Genomic DNA, 15,899 nt, shown 5'->3' on the forward strand with positions numbered 1-15,899 from the left:
TTTAATAACAAATAAATATAAAAATAATTTTTAATGAACGGGACCGTAATGTTAGGAAGGAAGAAAGAGAAGAAGAAAAGTCAGCCGTGATGTGAAAACCTGAAACAATAATACAACTTAGTCTTCCGACAATCAAAGGGTAATCCACAGCTGTCTGTTATTACTTTTTATCAAGTCAATAATTAACGAAATATCTGAGGAAAAATACCATATTATCCCTGATCATGTGTTATTTTGGTTATTTAACTATTTATTGATACATTATAAAGCCGATGGTACTCTGGTCAAACTTGTAATGATCAATTTTGTAATAAAAAGACAAATATATCCCCACCTTTAATCAAAAAGCAAACAAACTTTTTTAAAAGAATGAAAGAATCATTAAACTGTAACGGTGTATAGAAAAATGAGAGTAGACTTTCTGTATCAGAACCTGTATTATATTAGGGTAGAGATTTTTTTTAAAATATTTTTTATTTAAAAATGGATTAAAAATATATTTTTAATTTTTAATTTTAACATATTAGAATGTTTAAAAATAATAAAAAGTAATTTCAGATTTTAATTTTTAATTTTTAATTTTTAATTTTAACATATTAGAATGATTAAAAATAACAAAAAGTAATTTTAGATTTTAATTTTTAATTTTTTTAAATATAATTTTACCGCAAGTTGTTTTCCTCAGATACACGAGATTTAAGAGATGGCTGACAATTTAAATTTTTAAAACTTTCAAGATATCCGTGGACTAATACCATTTTAAGCTACCCTTTTATACGTCTTTACCACCACCTTTGCTAGCCCTCGTCTTGCGGGCAAGTTGGCACAAAATAAAAATAATGTATGTATGTATGTATTTATACGGGGCGCCTGTGGCCTGTAAAGATGTCACAAAACGCCATTGTCTATCATGTGGTGCGCCTCCAGAGTTGACAAGCAAACGTCCTAATGCAGGTTGCAGAAAAGCTTAGCAAAACCTAAGACCGAGAGCAAGATTTGCAACAAAAACCAACCCATCTCGAACAATGGCTTCTAGCAACTCCAACTCCACCTCGTCAAAATGGGATTACGATGTGTTCCTGAGTTTTAGAGGTGCAGACACAAGGTCCGGTTTCACAGACCATTTATATTCTGCTTTGGTTCGGGAAGGAATCCATACATTTAGAGATGCAAATGAGATCGATCATGGTGAAGAAATTGGACCGGAGTGTCTCCAAGGAATTGAGAACTCAAGGTTTTCTATTGTCATTCTCTCAAAAGGCTATGCATCCTCCCCTTGGTGTCTTGATGAGCTTGTGCACATCCTCGGATGTAGAAAAGAAGGCCATGGTGTTTGGCCTGTCTTTTATGACATAGATCCGTCTGATGTTGAAGAGCAAAAAGGAAGTTTTGAAGAAGCTTTTGCTGTACATGAAAAGAGTTTCAAGGATGACGTGGATAAAGTGGAGAAATGGAGGGATGCTCTAAGAGAAGTTGCTTACTTGAAGGGTCTGGATCTACGAAGACATCTAGACGGGTAAGTAGCTGTTTAATTACTAGAACCTCAATTACAATGGCATGTGGCTCTCTTTCAAGATTAAAAACACTATTAATCGACCCCTGCTTCCTATTGATAAAGAAATTGTTCATCTTCGGGAAAGAAAAAACAAAGAAGAAGAAAAACCAAAGTAGTTCCTGCTCTGCTTATCGTCAATTTATCGTATTCCCAAGATATTGAGCAAATCAGCTCTGGACTAGAAAACAAACTCACACACACACACACATATATAAATCATATGATATTGCACTTGCAATGGCGTTAAATTTTATAATACGAAGTGCTTGGCATTTTGCGTGCTCCATAGTACTAGACATGTCTCTAACCGGCCAACATCTAGCCGGGGTTTCTTTATTTTTATTTAGATGTCGTGTCTGTTTCTTGTTCTTGCAAACTATTTTTCTTACAAAACTGGCTACCTAGCACCTTAGTCATCAAACTTCAATGTGCAGAGATCGATTTAATTACTCTAGTAGCAATAGGGCGTGCATGCTCATGGCTAGGGTGAACAAAATTAGTCATTCTTAAGCTCTACTACATATATAACAAGTTGTGATGAAATCAATCGGTCAAAATTGAAAATATTCTTTACCCGCCTGTGCATAAATCTTGAAAACATAATCTCAGGCAAGGTGAATCCCAAAGAAAATACGTTGGGAGATAAGAGGATTGCAGCGGATATTAGGATTTGAAAGAAAAAAAAATCTAATTTACTGAAAGATCATGTTAAGAGTATAATGAAGAGCATTACTGAATCTTTCTTTCATGTTATATAATTATCAAATAAATTAGAGTTGGTAAGATTCAAATCTGTTTTATTAAAGAAAATTGTCAGGTACATAACCATTATACACCATACCCTAGTTATATCAAGAAATCAAACAAGCAATCAGCAAGAAAAAAAGAAGAGGAGAGGAAAGGAAAGGAAAAGACAGAGAAAAGGAGAAAGAAAATTAAGAAACATAACTTATTAACATAAAGAAACAGCGAATTATCATATATAACAAAATATATATTATCAGCATGTACATAAGGGCGTTGCTATTATGTTCTCTTAATATGACAATATTTTCATTCTTTATTAAGAATATCCCTCCCCCGATTAAACTATTTCGGATAAAAATGAAAAAAAAATTGTGAGAATAAGGAAACAATTTCGGAAAGATGTTTGTAAGACCGATGCGTCTAGAAAATGCTTGTTGCATCACTGAAATCACTATAACCATTAATTCGGAACTCACTATATGTACAAGTTCATGCTTGAAATTATTGCATGTTGGTTTGTGTATTTATTTATAGTGCTCTTTCCATGGACAATCGCAGGCATGAAGCTGAAAACGTAGACTACATTGTTAAGGAGATTTCAGTTAGACTTGATCGGACAATCTTAAGGGTTGCTATCCACCCAGTTGGCTTAGATTCTCGAGCAAAAGAAGTGATCTCCTTGCTAGATGATGAGTCAATAGATGTTCGCATAGTTGGTATAATTGGGATGGGGGGCATAGGCAAGACAACTCTTGCCAAGGAGGTTTACAATTTAGTCTTCAAAAGATTTGAAGGCAGCTGCTTTCTTGAAAATGTTAGACAACAAATTATTTCCAATGGGATAGCCTACTTACAGAGACAGCTTCTCTCGGATATCTTGAAAAGAAAACATGAGAAGATATACAATGTTGATAGAGGATCGAAGGTGATAAAAGAAAGATTACGTTGCAAGCGTGTATTCATTGTTCTGGATGACATTGAAGATAAACAGGAAGAACTGGATAAAATTCTCGGGAATCTTGATTGGCTTTACCCTGGAAGCAGGGTGATAATAACAACTAGAATTAAGAACCTGCTACAACCATCAAAGTTGTATCGACAATATGAGGTCAAGGAATTGAATGGCAGCGATTCTCTTCAGCTACTAAGCTTACATGCCTTCAACAAGCGCTGTCCCGATGAAAGTTACATGGATTCTGCGAGTAGAATTGTATCCTATGCAAGAGGAAATCCACTAGCTCTTACAGTTTTGGGATCAGATTTGGGTGGCCAGAACATTGATGTATGGAATAGCAGATTAGAAAAACTAAAAGTGATTAGCCACAAAGGCACTCACAGTATACTCAAAATAAGTTATGATTCTCTTGATGCTGCTGAGAAGTCTATATTTCTGGATATTGCATGTTTCTTCATTGGGTACAAAAAGGATTATGTCATGAGCATACTTGATGGCTGTGGTTTCTTTCCAATTGATGGAATCAATACTCTCACGAGGAGATGCCTTGTAAAGGTTGGCGCTAACAATAAGTTCTTGATGCATGATTTGCTTCGAGACATGGGAAGAGAAATTGTTCTCCAAGAATCTTTTAGGGATCCTGGGGAACGTAGCAGATTATGGTATAAAGAAGATGTTATTGAACTGTTAACTGACAGAACGGTGAGACAATAATTGCTGTGGGTTGAAAAACGAAGATATTTCTTATCATAGAATTCATTTAGCATAAAATGGTTGCATAAATGCTCTTTTTTTTTCCTTGATGATCTATCTCTTGCTTATCCTACACCATCAGTTTTCACATTAATTATTAGCATATGTATGAATGCTATAATGCCTATTAGCTAACGTATTCCTTTTGTATCAGGGTACAAAAGCAGTTGAAGGCCTCGTTTTAAGCCTGCAAGGATCAAAAAGCTCATTCAATACCAAGGCATTCAAAAAGATGAAAAGGCTAAGACTACTCCAACTCAATTTCGTTTGCCTTACAGGAAACTACGAATATATTTCTAACAAATTAAGGTGGTTGTGTTGGTCTGAGTTCCCCTTGAAAGCTATCCCAGATGATCTTACTCTGGAACATTTGATTGTTCTTGATATGCGCTATAGCAGTCTACAGCAATTTTCAGAGGAAGTAAAGGTAGATCATGAAATCTTCTTGTTTTTTCAATTTTTGTATGAATAGGTCATTTAATCTGTCAGATATGCTTATATTGTACCAACATCTATTTTGGTGCTGCAGTCTTTGAAAAAACTGAAATTCCTTTACCTTAGCCACTCCCATAAGCTTATCGAGACTCCTAACTTTGAAGGCTTTCCCAGTCTTGAAAAATTAAAACTTAAAGATTGCATTAGTTTGGTAAAGGTTCATGACTCTATTGGACTTCTCAGTCATCTTCAGTTCCTGAATCTGCAAGATTGCGTGGATCTTAAGAATCTCCCGGGAAGCATCTGTGCTCTAAGCTCACTTAAGAAGTTAAATGTGTCAGGCTGCTCAAAATTAGAGGAATTGCCAGAGCACTTGGGGAGTTTGCAATCGTTGGTTCTGCTCCTTGCTGATGAAACTGCAATAAGCACGCTACCAGAAACCATTGGAGATCTAAAGAATCTGGAAAAATTATCTCTGCATGGTTGTCGTCTTATCTTCTCACCAAGGAAATGTCTACCAACAAGACGGGGTCTTCCAGCATCTTTACTGGAACTCGATCTCGGACACTGCAACTTATCAGATGACATGATTCCCTCTGATCTTCAAGGCTTGCCCCTTCTTCAAAATTTGAAATTGTGCGGAAACAACTTTACAAGCCTACCAGCTAGCATTGGAAGCCTTCCTAAGCTTACTAGACTTTGGTTAAACGAATGCAAAAGTCTTCAATGTATCCCAGAGCTCCAGTCAAGCCTACAGTTGTTGCATGCAAAAGATTGCCTTTCCCTAGAAACCATCAACCTTAAGAACTTTTGGGGGGAGGGAACTTTGGAACTCGATGGTTGCCCAAAGTTAAAAGCAATTGAGGGATACTTCAACTTGGAGCCCTTGCGAACAGAGATTGTTGAAAAATATCTTGGAACTTCTGGCTTGTTCACAGAAGATTCCCTTCCAAGCATCAATGTCCATGTGATCAATAATCTGACGAGAGCAGCTACAACCAGCCCTCTCCAGGTGCCCTCTCTCACTATCTGTACTCTGTAACATGTCGTGCATGGCGCACAGACAATATAAACTACGGCTGTTTGTTGAATAATTTCATTATTCTCATTCACGGGTGCAGGCTCTTTCTGAGAAATCCATTTACAGTATCTTTCTACCGATGAGTGACATTCCACCATGGTTCAGCCATCAGAATGAAGGTGACTCTGTATCATTGCAAGTGCCTCCACTTGATCATGGTTGCAAATTCAGTGGATTTTCTATATCGGCAGTCTATGCATGGGAGAATTCTTCTGCACCTTGCTTTTTCTGCCCCATTATTGCAGTTACTAACAGAACAAAAAATTTCCACTGGAATTATAGCCCAAAAATCACCTTCTTTATGCGTGAGGTGGAACAGGATCTGATGTGGCTGAGCTGCTGGTTGTTCGAGAATCAAGTAGAAGGCATTGATGATGAAGATATGAGCTGGAGATTTCGGGATGAGATGGAAGAAGGGGATCGACTGGATGTCTTGATTGACATGGGTTTTCGAATTGCTGTGAAAAGGTGTGGCATCCACTTGCTTTACCATCACAGTGACCTGCAAGGTTCCCGATTAAATGATATAATTACTATTTCACATTCGGGATCGTCAAGACACCATAGAAGGTTGCTGAGTTCAAGTTTTCAGTGGCTGACATTTAACCACCGTCGAATAACATCTTCCAAAGACTACTGGGATGATTCTTTCAGGAGGTAAAGCATTCATACAATGGTCTTGACAGATACAAGTTCATTGTCATCATCATTATTTTTCATAATAAGTTCGTAGCTTGATCTTGAAATCCTTTTTTTCTTTCCATTGCAAAGCGGTTCATTACTATCTTCAAAGAAAAAAAAAGAGTATTAAAACTTGTATCCTTCAATCCATCGATTATTTCCTACTCAGTACAGATTCGCACACAAATTTAATCATGTTTCCCATTTTATTGACAGATGGTCAGTCAAAAGGGAAGAAAAGACCGATGGGATTCCAGTTGTGCCCCCAAGGAGGAGACATTGTGACTGTTGTGCTCTCTTGCGTTGCACTAAAGAGAAGAAAGACGCATTCAAGTTGGAAATAGATCCACTATGAACTGCTTCGCTGTCTGCTAGATGAAGGAACTTATTTGGTGGTTCGAAGCAGATCAGTTTTTTCCTTAAAAAATAAAAAAGAAGTCTGTGCTTTGCTTCTAGATAGAAGCAAATCTTAACCAGATATTACCATAAAGTTGTGCTTGATAATGCCTTTAAAGAGAATCAAATCTTAAATGATAGAAGGTTTGAACTGAAAAACACAAAATCAATGTTTATGCTCCTGATGAAACGTTAAAAAAAAAAAAAAATAACATTTCACATAACGATATGATTTTGATTTATGAACAGCCTCACTACATTGAAACAAAACAGCCCCAACCGAGCAAAAGAATATTTCTTTGGAAATATAACATCAAGCTAGAGATTGAACATCAGAGGGAGGGGAACTTGACTGGCTTCCACCAAGAACTTAACTGTGTCCGCGTTTAAAGGAAACTCAACCTTTTGATTTCAGACATTATTGATAATGTTGTTCGATACTTTCCTTCTTTTTAACCTTCTCAGTGAGAACTCGTATTTGCATGTCTATTGCTTCACCTGGCAATTTTTAATCAAATAAGAACTCTGCTGCTTAATTCAACTGGTCAAAACTTACATTAACAATAATTACAGGTAAGAATCACACACTATACAGACATATAGTTGCATAAAAATAGAAGTCAAAGACAGACAAAGCTTACACCAGTCCAATTCCAAAAGTTTTCGCACTTGAAACAGATGAGGGATTCACCTGTAATCAGCACAAACTGATCAACAAGTTTGATATAATCAGGCTAGCTGCATTCCTCTGCCAGAAGGCAGAGTTGGACAGCAAGATTTTCAATAACTTTTGTACTCGGTTAAGACCTCTAGAAAGTCCACCACGAGCTGCAAATTGTCATCATGTCCACTGGCTTATCAAGAGGTGCGTCACAAGAAGCCCTACGGTTTGATGAACAGCAAGCCTCTTCACTGAAAACGATGCAAACAATTATAACTAGAGATTAAGATTTGTAAAGGCTTTTTCATGCGAGGTGATTAAATCCAACATACTCTACAATTATATCCTGGATTTTCTTATGGGAAAAAAAATTGAAAAAAAAAAAACATATCTAACATTCTGATTCTTCTTGAATCCTTCCGACCTCATTGCAAAGTGGTCCATCTTTTGTCCTCCACCAAGAGCAATAAAACGTGCATCCTCCAACTACTTCCAATAAGGTTGTTAAAGTTAATTTTTAAACTAAAAACTTGAAACGAGTATAATTAGGTTTAACTTTTACAAAATCGGTAAAATTAATAAATTTAATTTGATTTTATAAATTTATTAAATATATAATATAAATCAAATCATGTTTAAATTTAGTTTTAAAATATATGCTGACTCATTTTGCTAGATTGAGCATATCTTCCAAATAGTATATTGGATAAAACTGAAATTTTTCAAAGAAATATTAGATACATTAAAATATATTATAAATTAAATCACATTTAAATTTAACTTAAAATATATGCTGACTCATTTTGCTAAATTGAGCATATCTTCCAAACAATATATTGTATAAAACTAAAATTTTTCAGAGAAATATTAGATACATTAAAATATATTATGGTAAATTTTATTATTCTATTCTATTTAATTAATTAATTTTAAATAATTATTTTTAATTTGAATTCTTTCTAGCGCATTAGATATTATTTAAAAATTTATTTTATTATTGAATTTATATTAGTTTATTACTAATTTAAATTTATTAGCTTGTAACTCAAAAAGAGTCTGTTAAAATTTATTATGATGGGAACAACTAGTTTGTCACTAGATTTATGTGTGCTTCCTATTTTTTTAGTGATTCTCCCGTATTGAAAAATTTTGTTTTAGAATTTTTATTTTTTCATGTTATTAATTTATTGATTCATGCTATTTATCTCTCATTTTATTTAAATTACTCATTGATTATAATATTAGTGATTTATTTTATCAAATTTTAATGTAAATTAATTTCTTGATTAGAATTATCAATATATAATTAATTAAAAAAATTACTTATAATTTTATAATTTAACTTTATAATCTGAGTTTGTATTATATTTTTATATCCTGTTAACAAAATGTTTTTGACAACCCTATTCCCAACTCACATCCAATTTGCACCTGTAATCAAATTAAGGAGCAGTCTTTGCCTTCTTCAACAACCGGAAGCCATTTACTTGTTCTCTATGAAAAAAGAACAATACTCCTACATAGCTGAGTTAAATAGTTGTAGAAGCAAAATGGAGACGGGGATCACGGCTTGTCATTGCCCTAGGTGTAGCTTAAAAGACTTCTTCTTCCTTCCCTTCTTTTCGATCGTTCAGTAAAATGTACGTTTAAAGAACAATCTAATGAATGTTGGCTTAAATATTTTACTTATTAAGTGAACTAACAACTATTATTTGTCATAATATAGAAGTACGAAGTGATATTGCTTTGAAAAATCAAGCAGGCGAATAAATTTCTTTTTAACCTAAAAGTAAATACAGTCGCAAATAGTGCCTCTTATGCTGTCACTCTGACAAATTGCATCCCATTCTCAGTAAAAACTTGGCATCTCTAGTACAATTCATACAAAACCAATAAAGACTGAAAATATTGTGACGGACAAAAACATCATAATATTTGATATATTGCAACAGATGTTTCAACTACAACGATAAAGAAAAAAACAAAATACAATCAAAATTCCTTCAAAGGCTCCAGGTAAATCCAAAAAGGATCGAATCCATAGTGACTTAGTTGGCCTTGACATGCTGTTGAATGACATTAAGAGCTTCAGTGTCCTCCCCAAAATCCTGTAATGCAGCCAGCAAAAGAACATGAACCCCTTTGAAAGACAATCAGTGAAATGAAATGAAATTCAGTACTCTAAAACTGATTTTTACCTTCACAACAACACACGAGCAACCGACCACTTTCCTAGCCTTCCCCTCTGAATCAATCTTACACAACTGTGCGCCAAAACCCATATCAGAAAAATCAGTTGATACGGAGAATCATAGCAAATTTCACAAGAGCAACAATTGGCATCCGTTATATATCTAACCTTAACAGACCATGTCACAGTTTTACAGAGCAGAAGCCTAAGGTGATCTAGAATATTAACAGCAATAACAACAAAGAAATAAAAAGTTTGAAGGAATTAATGAGCATTCTACTGAACAATACCATATTATTGACTTGGCCGCATTCAAATGAACATAATTGGATAAAATAAGAGAGCACACAAAACTTACAAAAACATTTATAATTCAAGAAATCAGAGCATTTAAAATCCATCATTATCTTTATTCCCGATTTTACAAGAGCATGACGATAAAATTCCATACAGCAGTCGCACATCCCATTAACATTCCCCTCGGTATAATCTAGCTTTTAACCTCCTCCCCCCCCCTTTCATGAAAAAATACACATTGTATTTCTAGCTATCATATAAAAATCTCTGCTCAAGTTGAACTCTTACGATTATGAGTTCGAGCAATCAAATCTAACATTAACAATAGTAATCACAATAAGACATATAAGTTTGGAAAAACCAAAACAAAGAAAAAAATGATTGAAAAAAGAAGGTAGACGAGATACTTACGCCAGCCCACTCTCCGAGGGTTTTTGCACTTGGAACAGTTAGCAAGTTCACGTTGTGATCAGCACAAAGTGCCTTAACAAGTTTAACATAGTCAGGCTGGTTGCAATCCTCTGCCAAGACACAAAGTTGAGCAGCATGCTTCTCAATCACTTTGGCACCTTCATGAAGACCTCGAGAAAGCCCACCATGAGCCAGAGATTTTCTCAGCACAAGCTGCAATGCTGTCATCAAGTCCATTGGCTCGCCGAGTGGTACATCAGCAACAGCTGGAGTCTCAGTCTGAGCAACAGCACCTTCTTCACTGAAAAAACAGATGCAAAAGATTGAAAAATAACGATTCAGATCCTTTAAGGAATTCCTTTCTTGCTAAATAATTAAGACCCCTTATGTCATTAACATTTTTTTAATATAATCGAAGAGAAAAGCATACCCAGACATGATGATGATTCTTGAATCTGGAGGCTAAACTTAATCTGGAACTGTATAACAAAAAAAAATCAAAGAAATTCAGATCCAGAAATAATGAAAATGATGTTCTCGTTATCCTAAGATGTTCAAGAGAAGATGGTGACGAGGGAGAGATTACCTTGCAGGTAAGATGCGAAGGAGGCTATGCGCGAGTCCACCAGGCAAATAAGTTTGGAAGAGGAGCAAAATGCGATTTTATATTAGGGTGTTAAACCCTACTTCTTGCCCTGAATTACAGTTTTGTCCCTTTCTATGGGCTTTCTGTTTAACTATGGACTGGGCTTCTTTTTCATGTTGGATTTTGTTTTTATTTATTTATTATTGGAGGGGGGTGCTCATTTATATTTTTAATAAAAAATTTAACTTCTGATAACAATATGGATTCTAACTTATTTTTTTCAAGTATATTATTTTTATCTATTTTATTAGTAACGAGAAAAATATTTTTATAATTGTATTTGAATTAATTATAATATAAATCAACCAATTTTTAATTAAAAGTGACTCTCATTCAACAAATATAATGAGTAGAAAAGTTGATGATTACTTCTTTTTTTTTACTTTCACATGCTATGTGTAAATCACGTTTTATATATTTGTTTAAATTTATTTTTGTTATATTTTTATATAAAATGATTTCTATAGTTTCTGAATATGTAATAATATGAATTTCACAGATTAATCTTAGATTTAGATATTGTATTATTTATTTATTATTTAAATATTGTATTATTTATTTATTTATTTTTGTATCACAAGCAATTCAAATGTGAAGCCAATGCAGGACACCATCTTTTTATTTATAAAAAATTATTATCCATTTCATTACCTAAAATTATTAATCAAATCAGTAAAATTATTACATGTCATTAAATCTGCTCATATAATTAATTTTAATGATTGGCATCTTGAATAAAAATCTTTTCTCGTTTAATAACACAATGATGATTATTAAATAAAATTATTTATAATTAATCAATCAAGATTATATATATACAAGTTTAATAGTTTTTAAAATATTTATTAATTGATATATATAGCATATCCTAGATGGTAAACTATGTTCATCTAGTAATCTTAACTCTATTTTCACTTGCAATGAAGGAAAATCCCTCCCATTCACAGCCCATGCTAGAGGAGTGCTCTTGATTATATATTTACTGGAAAAAGTTTTCCATTTGACTAGTTTATAATGGCAAGTAAATTGCAAATAATTACCACTGGGCGCAAATGTAAAAAAAAATTAAAAAAATAAAGAATTTCTGCCATCGTTTCGTAATCTCAAACTCAACAAATCAAAGTAATTAAAATTCAGATAGTAGTTAAATAAATACCCAAAAAGCAAAATCTAAATTAATTAATTTATCTGCCCCTTGATAATGCTTTCTCAGCAGTGTCCATCTCTTCAAGAATTCTGGCCCTTCTCTTAGATGGAATGGGAGCGGTCGGTCCAAAGCTGATGTAATGCCCGGTGACAGCATTCAAAGCCGAATACATATCACGAAAAGAAGCACGACCAAGTAAAGCTTTCTCTCTTCTATACTTTGCCACCCAGGAGTTTGAAGTTTCTCTTAGGCTAGCCACTGCATCAGCCACGTTCGGATCATTCTTGTCCATGTTTACGGTGGTTCTAACCTTGTCGATCACATCCTCTGTATCTTTCAAGTACTCCTCATCCGATCCTGCAAAAGCTGGAGTGATTGGGAGGACGAACGGGGAAGTCAGGATTGCGGTGGCCAACGACAGGAAGTGGCGACGAGCGTAGTGGTTTTGAGGTTGTTGCTGTTGTGGTGTTGGCGGTGGTGAAAGTGGGGCGATGGAGTTGGGAATGGGTTTGATGTGGGAGAGGGGTTTGAGCTTGGAAGCTGGGGTTAGGGGTGCTGGTGAAGCCATGGGTTTTCTGTTGGAAGAGGAGCAGAGTGAGTCTGTTTTCTACGAAGGAGTTGTGAGGAGGGCACAGTGTTCTTGCCACGCAGGCTTATCACCTTATCCATATTCTTGGTTCTATGGACGAGACCACACCCCATCATAGTGCATCAGGTCAAACATTGTGATGTGTCAGTGCCTGTCAAAATTTTGCTTACGTGTATGCACCCAATCACCGTGCACCTCACGAAAATACACAAAAAGGAAAAGCACGATCACGTGCCTGCATAAGAAACATTTGTTTGTCATGGTGTCCACCGGTAAAGGTTTGTATTCAAGAGATTTATTTTATTTTTTTTTGTTACTTATATAATAGATATTAAAAATTTATATGATTATTAATTTTAGAATTCATAAAATTAATTATAATATGTATAAACTGATCTGAATATTCATATTAATCTAAAACACAAAAAAAAAAACATTTGTTATTTCTTCGCTTTCTTTTTTTTTTTGCAAGTTAAAGCCATTTCTCTACTTAAATATCTTTGATATTATCTTAATTTTTTAGTATATATAATTTAAAAAAATTATTTTATAAAAATTATTTTTAGTTAAAGTTGATTTGGTATTTATATAAGTTTAATTAAAATTATAGTTGAAATTAAAGTTAAATAAAAAATAATTTAATTTATTTAATTATGAATGTTTTTTAAATTAAGATATAAAATACATATATTAATATTTATAATTTTTAATTTAAATATTATATTATATAATAAATAATATAAAATATAAAATATTTTTTATTATTCTATTAAATTATTTACAATTCCATCCTATACAAAATCTAATTCTACAAATATTATGACTGTAATTTTCATAATTTTTTGAACATGCAACAATATCAAATTAAATATTATTAGAAATAAAATTATAATTATAATTAAATTCTATAAATGTTATGTTATAATTTTATTTTAATTTATGCAGTGTCATTGAATAATATTAAATATTAATTTATTTGAATAAAACTCAATTAAAAATAAAAATTAGATTTTTTTTATTGGATAAGATACGATCTAATACATTTAAATTTAAACCAAATCTAATCCGTTATAAAAAATAAAATTAATTTTTATTATCCATGTGAATAATAAAAAATAAATTAATTTATTCACCACCATCAAAGCAAAGGCAAGAGAAGGAAAGAAAATGCATGAAGCTGTTTTTGATAAAGCATGTGTTTTCAATATAAATTATATCGGTTTCACAAACAATAAATTAAATTTTAATATTAACAAAACACATTATTATTATTTTAAGTAAAAAAAGAAATCAATCTTGATCCCACCCCGAACAAGGTCACAACCCAAGCCAGGTCTTTAAGAAATTAATGTTGATAAACAATCCATTGGTTCAGCCCAGCTCACCGCAGAACTCTTCCCAAGCCTTATCCGTAGCTAAACAAATTCTGTTATAAAAATATCGAGTGGAAAACCATCCAGTACCTGTCGTCCTGTCTAATATGTACACGTACTCAATCTAATCCCATCTCCTCCCAGAACAGATCATCTCTGTGTAGATTCTTCATCTCTACTCTGAGAAACATCCAAAGACACAGACAGGATTAGAAACATGGTAAAAGGAGTAGAAAATCAGGTTGAAGCCCCTGTAATAATAGCGATGAAAGGGCATCCTGGCACAGGCAAGAGTACTTTAGCCAGCTCTTTAGCTTCATATCTCAAGATCCCTCTCGTTGACAAAGATGATGTCCGTGACTGCACCGTATCCATCCAAAACTCCTCACCCGCTACAGCATCCAAACTCCTCAACGACCTCTCTTACGACGTTGTCTGGCAGATCGCCTCCACTCAGCTCCGTTTAGGTCTCAGCGTCATCATCGACTCTCCACTCTCTCGGAGGGCCCATCTCGATAGGCTTGTCCAGGTGGCTTCCTCTACCGGGTCCCTCCTCGTGATTGTCGAGTGTAAGCCGTTGGATGAGGGTGTTTGGCGGAGAAGGCTAGAGCAACGTGGCAAGGGTGATCAGGCTAGCTGGCATAAGCCTTCAACGTGGCAGGATCTTGAGAGGCTACTTGAAGGGTACGGTGGGTCCACTGACTATGATGTTGGCGATGTACCGAAGATAGTCCTGGATACTTCTGCTGCGGTAGCGGTGGATGAGCTTGTTTCTAGGGTGGTGGATTTCGTTGTTTCTTCCGCTTGTACAGGTTATCACAACTAGAATTAATTACTCTTAATATTATCTGTATAATATTCAAACTATCATATGTATATAACTTTGTGGATGAGTCTAGAATGGCCGGTCTTGCTTCTTAAATTATCACCTGTGAGGTCAGAAGATTACTAGCTGTTGGATAAACAATGAAATGTGATGAGAACATGGCATGCAGCTGCCAAAAAAAATGTTTGCAAAGATATAGCACGCACCAGTTAGCTTGCCCTTTTCGAGGATCTAGAGCACAGAGTATGAGGCCCTCCGAGAATACGAAAGAACAGCCGAGGCAAAAACAAAATCCAACCTTGTGTTTGTTTCTCGAGATACTATGTGATGCATATAACAATACTAACTCCGACGGGTGCTCATAGATATAACAAAAAACACATTACACTTCGGCGGCATTAGCGGCGCCTCTCGGGCACAAATTGTTTTTATGTCGTGTTGTTTGGTGTGTCAATGTGTTTTTTTTTTCTATTGTTGCCATGTGTGTTGACAGTGGTAAAATGATTTATTGCAGTTGAGATTTTGTTTTTGTTTTTGTTTTTTTTCCCTAAAAAATCACAGGTTGGATTTTTTTTTATCGTTGATATTTCAGTTTATATTTTTTTTAGCTTTTTTATAAAAAAAAATATTTATTTTTAATTTTAACATTCTATTTTAATTTATTACATGTTATTTTTTTAATTTGTTGTTTTTATTTTATTTATTTTTTATAAAACTTTTATTTGTTTTTTATTCATATTTATGGTATATCCTACTTTTCAATTTGATATTTATTCTTTCAATTTTTTTGTACCTTTTTATTAAAGTAATTTTTTTTTAAAATACTTTTTTTAATTTTAACATTCTATTTTAATTTATTACATGTTATTTTTTTAATTTGTTGTTTTTATTTTATTTATTTTTTATAAAAATTTTATTTGTTTTTTATTCATATTTATGGTATATCCTACTTTTCAATTTGATTTTTATTCTTTCAATTTTTTTTTATCTTTTTATTAAAGTAATTTTTAAAAAAAAATACTTATTTTTAATTTTAACATTCTATTTTAATTTATCACATGTTATTTTTTTAATTTGTTATTTTATTTTATTTATTTTTTTATAAAGAATTTATTTGTTTTTTATTCATGTTTATGGTATATCCTATTTTTCATT

At 33.5% G+C, this 15,899-nt stretch overlaps 3 protein-coding genes across 3 annotated transcripts; 1 reads left to right on the top strand and 2 right to left on the bottom strand.

The window, feature by feature from the left end:
• Window positions 1-858: 858 nt before the first annotated feature.
• Window positions 859-6,827, top strand: LOC105126887 (TMV resistance protein N-like). The gene is made up of 6 exons (XM_011027906.1): window positions 859-1,516; window positions 2,861-3,959; window positions 4,165-4,437; window positions 4,540-5,457; window positions 5,567-6,183; window positions 6,424-6,827. Exons 1-6 carry the CDS (start codon window positions 1,026-1,028, stop codon window positions 6,560-6,562), a joined length of 3,537 nt encoding a protein of 1,178 aa, XP_011026208.1. The 5' UTR covers window positions 859-1,025; the 3' UTR covers window positions 6,563-6,827.
• Window positions 6,828-9,070: 2,243 nt separating this feature from the next.
• On the bottom strand, window positions 9,071-10,829 carry LOC105126889 (40S ribosomal protein S12-like). Its single transcript, XM_011027907.1, has 5 exons — window positions 10,750-10,829; window positions 10,594-10,642; window positions 10,164-10,464; window positions 9,463-9,528; window positions 9,071-9,372 (listed from the first exon to the last, which is right to left on the bottom strand). The coding sequence occupies exons 2-5, from the start codon at window positions 10,599-10,601 to the stop codon at window positions 9,313-9,315; spliced, it is 435 nt and encodes a 144-aa protein (XP_011026209.1). The 5' UTR covers window positions 10,602-10,642; window positions 10,750-10,829; the 3' UTR covers window positions 9,071-9,312.
• Window positions 10,830-11,872: 1,043 nt separating this feature from the next.
• LOC105126890 (photosystem II repair protein PSB27-H1, chloroplastic-like) lies at window positions 11,873-12,600 on the bottom strand. The gene has a single exon (XM_011027908.1). The coding sequence runs from the start codon at window positions 12,522-12,524 to the stop codon at window positions 11,994-11,996; it is 531 nt and encodes a 176-aa protein (XP_011026210.1). The 5' UTR covers window positions 12,525-12,600; the 3' UTR covers window positions 11,873-11,993.
• Window positions 12,601-15,899: the final 3,299 nt, after the last annotated feature.

The sequence above is a fragment of the Populus euphratica genome, unplaced genomic scaffold, assembly GCF_000495115.2.
Source record: "Populus euphratica unplaced genomic scaffold, PopEup_1.0 scaffold30.1, whole genome shotgun sequence".
NCBI lineage: Eukaryota > Viridiplantae > Streptophyta > Magnoliopsida > Malpighiales > Salicaceae > Populus > Populus euphratica.

What these genes read in the sequence shown, in the direction of transcription:
- LOC105126890 (XM_011027908.1), bottom strand. Translation starts at nt 12,524, where the DNA reads ATGGCTTCACCAGCACCCCTAACCCCAGCTTCCAAGCTCAAACCCCTC.
- LOC105126887 (XM_011027906.1), top strand. Translation starts at nt 1,026, where the DNA reads ATGGCTTCTAGCAACTCCAACTCCACCTCGTCAAAATGGGATTACGAT. An exon ending in AACTGTTAACTGACAGAACG is followed by an intron (nt 3,960 to 4,164) that starts GTGAGACAATAA and finishes CTTTTGTATCAG; the next exon opens with GGTACAAAAGCAGTTGAAGG. An exon ending in TGGGATGATTCTTTCAGGAG is followed by an intron (nt 6,184 to 6,423) that starts GTAAAGCATTCA and finishes TTTTATTGACAG; the next exon opens with ATGGTCAGTCAAAAGGGAAG.
- LOC105126889 (XM_011027907.1), bottom strand. An exon ending in CCCTCGGAGAGTGGGCTGGC is followed by an intron (nt 9,529 to 10,163) that starts GTAAGTATCTCG and finishes TTTGGCGCACAG; the next exon opens with TTGTGTAAGATTGATTCAGA. An exon ending in GCTCGTGTGTTGTTGTGAAG is followed by an intron (nt 9,373 to 9,462) that starts GTAAAAATCAGT and finishes GCTGCATTACAG; the next exon opens with GATTTTGGGGAGGACACTGA.